Source organism: Maniola jurtina, chromosome 23, assembly GCF_905333055.1.
Source record: "Maniola jurtina chromosome 23, ilManJurt1.1, whole genome shotgun sequence".
Taxonomy (NCBI): Eukaryota; Metazoa; Arthropoda; class Insecta; order Lepidoptera; family Nymphalidae; genus Maniola; species Maniola jurtina.
The window spans coordinates 4,826,716-4,840,650 of record NC_060051.1 but is presented as its reverse complement, the minus strand read 5'-3'; the positions used below and the strand labels follow the sequence as shown (position 1 = coordinate 4,840,650).

The window sequence follows — 13,935 nt, the reverse complement described above, 5'->3', positions numbered from 1 at the left end:
ATGGTGCCAAGTACTGTCTGCATTTCCGCGCTGGACAGCCAGACTGATCCGTTGCGCAATAAATGAGCCGGCCCTTCTGTCACCCGATGAGGCTATTTCGCGATAGAGATGTAATAGATCTTATAGATCTAGTAATTTCTATATAGTAACATACTTAATAATAATCTATTCATAAAACTTAGGGTAACTAGAGTTAAAATCTTAAATGAATTTAAATTCATCCAAGGTTAAAATTTAAGTAAGCGCCATCTATTATTGTGTTGTAGAGTGACAACTCATTAATGAAAGTGTCATCTATTATTGTAGAGTAGAACTACTTTAACCATAGACAATAATTGGGTCTCTCACAATGCCTTATTTATTACATAGTTCTTAATAGATGGCGCTGTTTTGGAAAAAATGGGTTGACAAATGGTTGACAACAAGGTTGACAAGTGACAAGTGTCAAGCGTCAAGTAAAAAAAAAATCTTATCGCATTTCGTTGTAACGGCTGTTGGACCGCGAGTTTGGTGAATACGGATTGAATAAAATACGTCACATGCTAAATGGAGATCATTTAAAATTGCATTGAGGCTGAACGAAAATTCGTGACCTTGTGTTACTACAATTACTATTGTGATTCGTTGTTACGCCCGGCACTTGTTTACATCTTACGTTGAGTTTGATTTCATTAGTTTTTGTATCGGTATGGTGTGGTTTTGTTTCATGAAATTGGAAAACAAAGCGTCCGAATTCGGTTAGAGTGCTTCGAAGGTTCTGCGGTCCGAGTTTAGAGCTGATATGACCTTGTGTTTAAGTAAGGAACCTACCCACGCTGTAGTATATTAAATACTCCTACACAACGCTGATGGTCGGAACTGCGCCGCGGCACTTTAGAGCATGAGAATAAAAGTAGACAAATAACGTTCTTAAAGTACTAGTTCCTCTTGTGTTAATCATAGTTTCTCAAGTTACAATCAGTTAAGTGTTACAAATAGTTGTGAAGTTAATTTGGTGCTAAATGTGCAAGTTTTTGTGTTACATCTGTTGTGATTTGTCAACAATCAAGGCTAACACCAAACGCCGGTAGCACCTGCTCTGACCAGTTTTAGAACAAGTGGTATGTTTTAAATTAAGTGTTTTACACACAGTAATCATTTAAGTAAGATAATAAAATTGAATTAGGCATTCTTTTCATGTATTTCTCTGGCTTGAAGTCTATTTACAAGAATAAGTAGTCTGATAATAGTATTCTTATTTGAAAGATTAACATTTTAATTCTTTATTATGTATGTAGTAGAATCTCACTAATTCGGCACTTTAGTATACAGACACATCCAATAATAATCTGGCATCCTCAATCCACATCAAGTTACCCAAAAATATACCTCAACTAACAATTAATTTAAAACTATGTAATTACTAATTAATTTATTAATCAACTAATAAAAAACATATAGATGATGAACACAAATACATTGTATTCCTTTCATAAAATGCTTTATTTTCATTTATAAAGAAAAACTTTTGAGTATCAGTATTCAATAGTGTTTTAAGCTTAATCTATGCAAGTAAAATGTATCAAGGATAGAATCATCATTAAGGCTGGCCACATATTATCAGAAATTACTACAAGGAAAAATTTGGACACATGCTGGATGGATGGTACATGTACAATTTGTATTAAACTATTAACAACAACGTTTTGTATTAACCGTAGATATGTGGCATACTATCAGAATTTTGCCGGGTAAGACGCATTCACAGACTCAGTTGGATAGAAAGTTTTGTAACAGACTAATATGTGGTTGGCCTAAAATCTGGCCAAGATTGAATTTATTTATGTTATTTTCAATGATTTAGATTTTCAAGGTAGTAAAAATAGCCTTACAAATATGTTTTAAAACCAAACTAGATTAGTCCTAAACATCTTTAAAATGAAATTGTAATCTCAATTTTTTCTCCATCCCGTTAAATTAATTTATGGACTAATGTGTAAAATTAATTTCATGGACTAATATGTTCTGTTCTTCAGCTCTTTCATAGGCCTTTTTTGTTATGAATTAAATTAGGCTTTGAATAATAAACTTTACTTTGTATTTTTCCTTAACATAGAGATAGTTTATAATTTAATAATAAATTTATAATCTTAAAAATATATTTAGGTATCTAGCTGATGCCCATGCATCTTAGCTGCGTGGATTTAGGTTCTCAAAGATTTTTGGGATAAAAGTAGCCTTTGACACTCTCCAGACCTTTAACTATAGCCATGCAAAAAAATCATGTCGATCCATTGCTCAGTTGCGAAGTGATTGAAAGACAAACCAACAAATCAACATTTTTCTATTTCAGTATAATAATATAAGTAGTGATTCGGTAATTGAAAAATTGGCTGTTACAATAAAAATAAATGACCTGGACAACATTTTGAAGCCAATTTAACAATAATTGACTAGGTACACAGTTTTTTAGTGCAATTGTATAATGGATCTTAGTTGATTGGTTATATAATCAGTTGCTGGACAGGTATCAAGGACTACTTTCTAACTGGTTCCTCTAATAGGAATCACATACTTGCACCTGTTTGCCAATGTTTATTTACCCATATGTATTTAAAAATGTATGTAACTTTGTCCTGTAGGCATGCATTCTTATACCATTCGTTCAATAATAATAAAATTTTGTACTTCTTGCAGAAAGTTTTCTAACATAGTATCAACAACATGCAATAAGTTGGTGCATGAGTTGTACAAATAAAAGGCACTGAAAAACAATATGTTGAGCATTAGCTTGTATTGGACGAAAGTAATAGATTTAAGTCCTGTATGTTTCTGTCTATTGTGCATATAGTACCCTTCTCCGCCAGAGTCATTACTCCAGGTATCCAAGCTTGTTAGAGAAGCCAAATATAATTGAATGTAGACCTCAGTAACAATCGCTTTGATCTGCCATGCCTGTACACTAACAGCATTTGTACGTCAGTGTTTCATCTACATCCATGCAGGCAGAGAGAATACTGCACTAACAAGTAACCTAGAGAGACTCAAATCTTGTAATCTTTACAGGTGACCTCAAATCGAAAACCAAAATGGATTCCACCAAGCAGCCATCAACATAAAAGCCAAAGGCCACACAGGGAGTGGGAGGGGTTTAAGAATCTGTCAAGATAAAGAAATCAGCCACCCTGTTGTGCTACAAAGCGAGGATGGACGAAAATGACGTCATCATATCCTCCACAGAAATTATTAAAGGTATCTAAGCACTTAATTTGTCATCTTAGTTGTGATAAGAAACTGGTGTGGAACTAGATATTTAGCTAAGACTTTCAAATATTACCAAGTACTCTGACTTGAACTTGAATTCGACATGGTTTCATTCTTTGGATTATTTTTAGTAGGTACTTACATTTATAAAAGCTTGGCTTTATACAAGTTTTATATATTTAAATACGAATTTGTTGGTATGACCCTACCATCTAATTCAATGAATGACTTACACACTAATAAATTACGATTGTAGTTCATGTAGCCATACTGTTCATACTCATAACAGTACCTATGACATCAATGTCCACAGTGCACATTACATCATTGCATCCTTAGGGTTTGTACAGAAGGAAGGTTTACCTTGACTTTTTACCTCAAGGCCAATTTTTCAAAGGCCTAATAACCGAGGGACGTTCTTAGGCAGCTAGTCATATTTGCCATTATTTCCCTGTTCCGAAGAGCTGATAATTATGTCCTATGTCACGATGACTGATGACATTATCATCATCAACTCATTTCCGCGGCTGGCTCAATACTAAGCACGAGTCTCCTCTTAGAAAGAGACAGGTTTGGCCATCACCACCCATGCTACCACTACCCACGTTGTCCACCACGCTATCCAAGTGTGGATTGGCAGCTCCATAATGTTCTCAAAGGTGAGGAGAACTCTCAGTTAAAACTGTAGGTCGATTCCGTAAAACTTGCATCAATCTTTATTACAGTCGCAATTGTTGTTATTGGCTAAAATGCTATTCTCGTTGCAACAATGCATTGTAGCCAATAGTGAGCGAGCGTCAACCAATAAGAAACGATTGCGATCGTGACGTTGTAGCCGTCACTCTACCGCAATCGTGCTGTAGTTACAGCAAGTGACATTTAATTTCTTAAAACGCACATAACTATGAAAATTTAGAGGTGCGTGCCGGGGATTGACTCCCCGAACAGGAGGCCAACGTCCTCATCACTCAACCACAGCTCCATAAAGCATAATATAAATGCAATGGCATATTAATTGTGCAAAGTATACATATGATTTTCTGCCAATGTGAACACAGCCTTGTGGTCTCCAGTAGAACTCTTTGATGTGGGTGACCTTCACGGATTCACACTATACCTAACTAAATACCTACCTTAGTAGGTACAAACTCATTACTCCTAGTTGGTCCACTGTGGAATCGCTCACATTGCTTGTCCATTTCAAATGATTAATGACTTTGAACATTAACATAAGTAATTGACTGTAGTTAAATTGCAGGTACTTTTTTTAGAGTTTTGACTTTTGAGGTTGTCTTTTGCAAATAAATGATTAGTATTCTTTTATTTCTATTCGAGTTTTTAACTATCTAAAGGAGTGTGCCCAGTTAATTCACTAAGTGGGTACCTAATTAAGTATCTAATTATATTGTAAATAACGGATACATACCACGATTAATTTGGTTATTTACAATACAATATTGTGTCGCTAAACCACAAAAAAGGGGTAAAATCATTAGTTATAATGATGACTACTAAAATATGATAATAATAATTTTTACTGGGAAATACTTGGATTAAATCAGTATCATTAGTACGAGTTTGACGTCTCGACAATGTTAATAGATTGCGAGTATCGAACTGCCCGGTATCTAGCGGAGCGGACTTGTGATGTGTTCAGCAGTTCAGTCAGATTATTGATATATGACGTGAGGACGTGAAAAAAATATCACATCATCTATAAATAATCTGATTGGTCTTCTAAACACATCTCCAACCATTTCCGTTCCATCACCATTATCGTAGGTGACACCTATAGCCGTATAGCGCGAAGACTAGTTCTCAGCCATGAGGCCTTAAGCCGATGACGGGCCTGAGCCTTCACCAGCTAAAAAATAATCAATGGGAAACCAAGACTTCCCTACCCTGTACCTCGGTAAGATTTAGGGTTTTTGTAAATCCCGTGGGAACTCTCTGATTTTCCGGGACTAAAAGAAGCCCATATCCTTCCTCGGAACGTAAGCTATCTCTTTACCAAATGTTGTCAAAATCGGTTTAACAGATGGACCGTGAAAAGCTTGCAGACAGACAGATCTATAGATAGACACACTTTCGCATTTATAACATCAAGTATGGATTAGTATGGAAATAGAGTTATTATATTCGTAGAGGAGAATGAAATGAAAGTGCAGTAGCATGCCACAGTCAATTTTTTGCGTTTCGACGCTGCAAAAAATATTGCTCCGGAAATAGAGATGGTTTAATGAGATTTTTGTGAGTAGAAAGTCTGCCTCACAAAGAAGTAATTTATCGGACTCGGCGAAACTGTTTTATTACGAGGAGTATATTGTAAATCTAGTTTTGGTATAATATGGCTTTGTTAAGGAAATGTAAGATTGTTCATTCAGTAACCGTCACGACATGACAGAGCGCTTAAGAGTCAGTAACTACAGACAGAACGGACTGTTTTTTATTCCATGGTGGGTTAGAAATGCAAGGTCTAACCCACCATTCTATATTTCTATTCGTATTCGTTTATAAAAAAATTGGGCTATAGGAATAGAAAGATTTTTGTTCAATTAAACTTTTACAAGTACTTGTGAGGGCGCCTACTTTGCCGCAAAATGGCCGCGCGGAGGCAGCGTGGTTGCAGCGCCCTAAATCGTCAAATGTTAGCATGGACTATGGATTTTGTCCATCAAAGAGACACCCCCAAAGAGTTTCTCTCTTTGGGGGATACAATTTTAAACATAAAGTTTGGGACATATTTTGTTTCTATTCTAGAGTATTTTTGGTTACGTCAATATTGAAAGTGAAATAATATGCGTGTTCAAAAAGTACTTTAGGAAAAGCTATGTTGCACCTTTACAGGCGTGCCTTACTCCCTGAGGTACTACTCAGTTGAAACTTTAGCCATTAGTTAAGGGGCAGCTTTCACAGTTTTCATACGGAAAGGTGAACAAAAATGTACCCATTAAATAAAGTAAGTAACTAGCTAACATGGGATAAAACAGACAGTTTTTATTGTTTTAAGATTTACTCTAGTAGTTTCCTTAACGTAGGTAAGTAATAAGTAATTCCTTCAAAAGGTAGTTTTGTTACACAATATATTTTGATAATTTAATTAAATAAAATCGACAAGAATTGAATAAAAATTATTTAGATCCATATCAGAAGAAACTTGCAAAGAACACTCCCACATTTTATTTTGTTACTAGCTTATGCCCGAGCCGCGACTTCGTCCGCGTGGACTGCACAAACCAACCCCTATTTTACCCCCTAAGGCCTCATTTACACGAGAGCTTTTTTAACGTCCGTTAAAAAATCGTCCAAATAGAACAATTCCCAAGTATACCTATGTTCACTCACCTACTTGGGAATACATTAATTTTGTTCTATTGGGACGCTTTTTTAACGGAAGTTATAAAAGCTCTCATGTATATGGGGCCTTAGAGATTCATGTCAAGTAAACTAAATATTTTTTAATTAAATATATCATATTTAGGAATTAAGCTAGTCTATTATGAGAAACACATATGGTATAGAAAAACAAAAATAATAAAAAATGATCTTTTTATATTATTTTGGAAGACACGCTAACCGCCCCTTAACAACTGATACCCTCCTTTTGATACAAAATATTTCACCCCAAGTCCATGGCTGAGAACTTAGAAGTAAGAAAGTTTTAAATTGTTTAATCGAAAATTTCTCTTTTAAAGCCCATAATTTTTCAAAATAATGGTGATTCTTGTGTATTAAATATCTTTGTTCCACACTTAGATTCAATTGGAAGTTTTCTTTAACTGGAAAAAAGAATTCAGACCAGGAACTTTCGGATTAAAATCCATTGAGAATTTGAGGCCACTCGCTGAGAAGGATTCTGATCTTGAACCTATCTATTGGTGGTATGAGATAAGGGCGCAACGCGAGGCTATCATTTCCATCCATCTTACCATATTTTAATGCCTTATCCTACTAATCATTACCTTAAATTTTTTTTTGAGGCGGTTTTAAGTACCTTCCGCACGACCATTACTTTCCATCCTTTATTAAAAACGAAGGTGTCTTCCATAGACCTATAACTATTCCGACTAATAATATAATTAGTTCATGAGGTAAAATTTCGTTTTCCAGTCAGGACATCCAGAAGTCACCCAGAGTTCTTTCTTGTACCTACTAGAGTATCAAATGCAGTCGACCCAATATTATGGATCGTCCTACCTTTTTCAGAGAATCACTAACTTTATACATTTTCATTACCGAAATGCTCAAAGGTTTGCTAAAAATAGAGTTGAAAATACCTAGTAAGGAAAAATTAAATAAAAACATAGTAGTTTTAGTTCATACGTTAGTGTTTCTCTCAAATTGTGGTTGCGATGCGAACACATTCCTATAGCAAGAGTAGCATCATCAACTTTACCACATACCTACATCACTACAATTGACAGAATCCCATTCATTGGGCCTTGTTTGTAATCAAAGCCGGTTGTGAGTCTAACTTGAATCAAGATGGTTTTACAAAAGATACAAGCTTCGCTAAACTGAATCACAGTGTCACTAGGTGTAGGCGGATTTATAGACCAATAGAGTAGATAAGGTACCTATTAGATAAAATCTATTGTGTAGGTTTTATGTAACTCCTTTTCTGTTGTTTAGCCATAAATCCGAATTAGCAAGTTTAAATTACCAAAATGGATTTGATTCGAGTTACTTATCTGCAGGTCGATTCCCGAAAACCTGCATCAACCATTATTACAATCGCAATTGTTGTGATTGGCTGAATTTATGGTATTCTTGTTGCAAAAATGTATTGTAGCCAATAGTGACCGAGCGTCAACCAATCAAGAGTGATTGCGATCTTGATATTGTAGCTGTCTTTCTACCGCAACGCAATCGAGCAGCTGATTCTGTTGCTCGATTCCGTAAAACCTGCATCAATCATTATTACAATCGCAATTGTTGTTATTGGCTCTTATGCTATTCTTGTTGTAACAATCCATTATGTAGCCAATAGTGAGCGAGCATCAACCAATCAGAGGTAATTGCGTTCGTGACATTGTAGCTGTCATTCTACAAACGAAACGTCGGACGTCTTTCGTTGGATGTTGGTCTCTTGTATGGTTTTAGAAACTAGAATAAATCACACTAATATTATAAAGGCGAAAGTTTGTATGTGTATGTGTTGTTACTCCTTCACGCAAAAACTACTAGACGGATTTGGCTGAAATTAAGAATGGAGATAGATAATATCCTGGATTAGCACATAGGCTACTTTTTATCCCGGAAAATCAAAGAGTTCCCGCGGGATTTCAAAAAACCTAAATCCACGCGGGCGAAGTCGCGGGCATCGGCTAGTAATCTATAAATGCAAAACTAGGTTGTGCCGCTTCTTAGGATATTAAGCACATGTTTTGCAGAAAACATGTCTATACCTAGTCCCACGCATTCTAGCTACTAAGTAATCACGTCTCAAATAACATAATTTGACTAAAAACGTTACAAATCCTACGCTAAAACGCTACCTACAAAAATGCCATTCTTTGGATATCCATTTATAGGTAGGTATATAGGGGTTACCACGAGGCCGATGAATAGCCTTAAGTTGTTGAATATGTTATAATTGGGTGACCTTACTAAATTATTTAGTTCAGCCATTGAAAATATGCTTTCTCTACACGCCTGCCCCAAATCCAAACCCAGTAAGTAGGTGCCATACATCTAGGTAGATATTTATTCAATTTTTTTTTTGTATTCACTCCTCATAAAACATCATCACCATCTTCAGCCAATATGGACTATTGGACATAGACCTCTTTTACTCGTAACATGCGCCAACGTGCTCTATCTTCGGATTATCGCCTCCAATAATAAAAACAACACTAACAAATACAACAAAATAAAAACCCCAAATCAATACGACTTCGTTGGCTTGGACAGCGAGATTAGGATGAAAGATATATTGTACCTACTTCACCGGTAAAAGTGAAGTCAAATCACCTAAGAACGAAGTGGGCAAAGACCTGCAAGCCCTCAAAAAACCCGATTGGCAATGGATAGGCATAAGTGCCTAGCATCTAGTGTCGAAGGCCAAGATTGTCTTTGGGTTACTGAGCCAACGAAGTAAATATTATAAAATCCATGGCATCTTATGAACATGGATATTTCATTACAATATTACAAATGTGAAAGTGTGTCTGTATGTCTGCCTTCTGTCTGTGAGTCTGTTACCTTATCATAGCTCATCCGTTTAACCCCAGAATTAGTTTGAATCCCAGAGACGGACAGAGGCTAATTTTCATCCCGGAAAAACTAAACGTCCCTACCTACGGGGTTTTCACACAGACGTAGTGGTGTAGTCAAGGTGGTAGTCAATGGTCAAGCAAGTTCGGCTGCGAGGTGCATGTCGGGCAAAGGTCTCTAATTCTGAACTTCTGAACTTTGTCTTGTTTACGTCTTTAAAGGCCAGTTGACTAAATTATCTTATTTATTTTTAACTAGATAATTCTCGCGACTTCGTCCGCGTGTATTTGGGTTTTTAAAAAATCCCGTGGGAACTGTTTGATTTTCCGGAATAAGAATTTGCCTATTCCAATTTCTGGGACGCAAGCTACCTCTGTACCCCTACAAATTGGTTAAACGGATAGGCCTTTAAGAGTCCCGTGGGAACTCTGATTTTCCGGTATAAAAAGTAGCCTATGTCCGTCCCGGGATGTAAACTAACTTTGTAGCAAACATCAAAATCGGTTTAACTGTTGGGCCGTGGAAAGCTAGCAGACAGACAGACACACTTTCGCATCGCATTTATAATATTAGTACGGATAGGTAGGTACCATGTTGAGGCATTATCTAATTTATTTTTATGCCATGTTGAAGCTACCTACGCGATTAAATGTCAAGAAGGCTAGACTTCCGTTCGTCCAAGGGCTATCGTGTTAAACTTTGGCCTTAGCCAGTGTACTGAAATAGCTGTAATTTCCTATGCTACGAGTAACAAAACATATGCAGGCATACGGCCTACGCTACGGTGGAAGTGTCGTGACCTTGGTTACGTAATTTATGCAAAGACGTGTGGTCCAAGGACGAGCGGTCGAAAAAAATTCATTAACATACAAAACGACTTTTGACGATTTATATGCATATCCACCAGTGTCTTCTGTTATTTTTTAGGGTTCCATACCTCAAAAGGAAAAACGGAACCCTTATAGGATCACTTTGTTGTCTGTCTGTTGTCCGTCTGTCTTTCGTGTCGGTCAAGAAAACCTACAGGGTTTTCGTTGACCTAGAATCATGAAATTTGGCACAAGTAAAGGAAAAACCAAATAATTAGTATACACTATATGAAGTGGGATATCATATGAAAGGGCTTGTCCTGTACATTCTGAAACAGATTTTTATTTATTTTATACATAATAGTTTTAGACTTATCGTGCAAAATGTCGGAAAAAATACCGGTCTTCCTCAATAGTCCACATTCATATAGGGTCCAGTCCAGATGTAACATCGTATTAGTCGAGTGCGCAAAGTGATCTTATATGCGGTTCGTACTGTAACGGTTTTCCAAGCTACATTTGTATTGGATGTAAAAAATACTCATCACAAATAAGGGCCATGATTTGACAAAATTGCTAATCAGACATGGTTTAACAAACTATTTATGAAGCGTGGTTGAATAAACTGTGCTCGGGAGTGATGAATAAAACATTATATTACTTACTTAGTGCTGCTATGTTTATGTAAATTTTTAAGGTAATGCATGTAATGTAAACAGTTTATTGTTATTGAACTTTAAAGCTAACGAAAGTGTAGGTAAAGTTACGTAATATTGACGTTGAAAAAAATTAAAACCTAGTGTTTTTAATTTTTTCAAAGCTGTTTAGCTGTTTAGCTGTTAATCTAAAACTGTAACAATTTGTGAGAATCACTAACTTTATTAAGTAATTTTTTTACAACCAAATCTGTTACACTAATCACTGCTTGTTCCGCTAATCATGCTAGCCCAGGCTTACAGGTTTAGCATGACCACCGGGCAAGTCATAGAAGATTTGATGAAGAATTCGTGTCGAATTGAGTCCCCCTCTTTTTACACGACTGTGCAATGCAAAGAGTGTTATGTGTTCACCAGTCTGTATAATATGTTTGTTTTGTTCCTTTGTGGCGCTCTAACCGCTCCGGCTACACGCTCCGTCTTGCCTGCGCAGTAAAAACAGTACAAGTAAGAGTCAAGATGGAGAACTGCTCACTCAGTTCAATCTTTAGCAAGTCGACGGTTGTTCAAGCCGTACTTTTGGAACTGCGTGGAATGACGTCTTGCCGTCCACACGCACGCACTTAACAGGGCTCTCTCCGTCACTCGCTTCATACAATCGTAGTTCCAATTTCATTTGAATATTAAGCAATCAAAGTCCATGAAATTTTGCAGACATATTCTAGAAACTAATATCTGTGTCTGTGGTGTTTTAGATTTTTCTAAAAATATGTAGTTTTAAAATTACATGGGCTCAAAGATTTGTATGAAAATTTTTAAGACCGCGTAACTTTGAAACCGAATATTTTAACAGAAATCTGGAAAACAACAGACATAGATATTAGTTTCCAGAATATGTCTGCAAAATTTCATGGACTTTAGTTGCTTAATATTCAAATGAAATTGGAACTACGAGGGGTGGCTGAAAAGTTCTGAGCCTAGGGCATTAAAAGTCTAGATAAAAATCTAAATAAAATTTATTTTTCAATATAGTCCCCATGGACTTCAATGCACTTTTGACATCTTTTATAGAGGGCTTGTATCCCTGAAAAAAAATAAGCCGCGTCTTTAGCTTGAAAATGTTCATTTACGGCCGCCTTCATCTCTTCATCATCTCCAAATCTTCGTCCCCGAAGGTCCTTTTTCAAATTTTTAAATAGAAAATAGTCGCTAGGGGCCAGATCTGGACTATAGGGAGGGTGGTTCACTTCATCGAATCCAGTTTCTCGCAAGGCTTGCCTCGCAATGCGCGCTGTGTGAACCGGCGCATTGTCTTGCAGAAACAAAATTCCTTTGCTGATTTTGCCTCTTCTTTTTTCAACAATGGCTTCGCGAACTTTTTTCAAAAGCCCTGCATAATACTCTGCATTCATCGTAGTTTTTTTTTGGAGGTAATCTATGAGTAAAACTCCTTCGCAATCCCAAAAAATGGTGGCCATGAGTTTGGAAGCCGATTTTTCCACCTTGAACTTCTTCGGCGGCTTTTCCCCCTTCTCTATCCATTGCATTGACTCTTGTTTCGACTCCGGGTCGTATTGTCGGATCCACGTTTCATCAACGGTGACAATACGAGTGCAAATTTCCTCCAAATTGTCCTTGCACAGGTCTATAAATTCTTCGGAAGTTTCAACTCGTCGCTGCTTGTCCAGTGGCGTGAGCATTTTAGGCACCCAACGCGCACTGACTTTATTCATATGCAAATGATTATGCATAATGTCTCCAACTCGTTCCTTACTGATGCTCAGCTCTTCTGCTATCTGCCACAATTTTACTCGCCGATCGTCCAGTACAATTTTTTTTACTTTTTCGATGTTTTCATCAGTGACTGCGGTGTTCGGCCGGCCCGAGCGGGGGTCGTCTTCCAGAGTCTCTCGGCCTTGTTGGAATAGGCGTGTCCATCGTTTAACCGTGGCTGACGACGGTCCAGATTCTCCGTATACACTAGACATTTCTTCAAAAATTTCTTTTGCTGTTTTCCCCTTTTTTACGAGGAATTTTATGACGGCGCGATGTTCCAATTTCGTTAACTGCAGCGATGACTCAGACATGTTGATGTTCACGGTTCAATTACTCAAAGCTTAATGAAGCTAATGACATGAAACTTTTCTTATATAGTGGGTAGATGTCGCTCAACTAGTGACCCGCCGGATGAGTAATTAGCACGAATGCAAGTGCCTTAGGCTCAGAACTTTTCAGCCACCCCTCGTACGTTTGTATGGAGCGAGTGACGGAGAGACCCCTCTTAACTGCGCAAAGCTACTGCTGGCTTGTGCAGGTAAGCTCACGGGTAAGACGGAGCGTGTAGCTGGAGCTTAAGACTAAACGCGTGGTCTGATTTTGTTTATTCTTATTTGCAGTAGTAAGTATATAAGTAAAGCTCATAACTTGGGGCATACAAATAAAAATACGATGCAGGTAAAAGCACAACAGAACTGTGCAATGCAATTATGGCCAGCCATTAAAAGTGATCAGCCGTCAAGGGGTTGAGGCAAGCCAGTGTTTTCTTTGCAGCTTTTTAATTACCTATTGCCTATTAGTGGAAAATAATGTGGCGCGCGGTTTTATTGGCCTACTTTGCAAAGTTTTTCCTTAGCGCATAAGGCGCCATCTATAAGGCAGAAGGGCTTTTTGGTATATATCAGCTTACGGCTAAAGGCTTCAATACACATTGGCCAATTGACCAATTGGTCTAATTGCCATTTGGCAAGTGCCGGCCAATGTCTAAACTCTAAACCCTCACGCTATTTCTGAATTGCGTCACACAAAAAAGTCACTTTCATGTTAGTATGAAAATTCAATCAATAAGATGGTCAGTGCTGGCAAATACCACATATTATGTACATTGTACACACACGCCAGATAAATACGCCGAGTGAATGTTGGGCGAATTTTTATAAGTAATGCTCTAAGAATACTGTATCATCACACTTCAAAAAGTTAAAAAAAATCTTAGTTTAAAATAGACTCCTTCT

At 37.1% G+C, this 13,935-nt stretch overlaps 1 protein-coding gene across 1 annotated transcript in view; it reads left to right on the top strand.

The window, feature by feature from the left end:
* The first annotated feature begins 467 nt into the window (after positions 1-467).
* LOC123877335 (dual specificity protein phosphatase CDC14B-like) overlaps positions 468-13,935 on the top strand; it is a 34,948-nt gene continuing 21,480 nt past the window's right edge. Inside the window, exons 1-2 of the mRNA XM_045923994.1 lie at positions 468-1,100; positions 3,046-3,231. Of these exons, the coding sequence (XP_045779950.1) occupies positions 3,186-3,231 (46 nt within the window). The 5' untranslated portion in view covers positions 468-1,100; positions 3,046-3,185. The remainder of the gene's footprint in view (positions 1,101-3,045; positions 3,232-13,935) is intronic.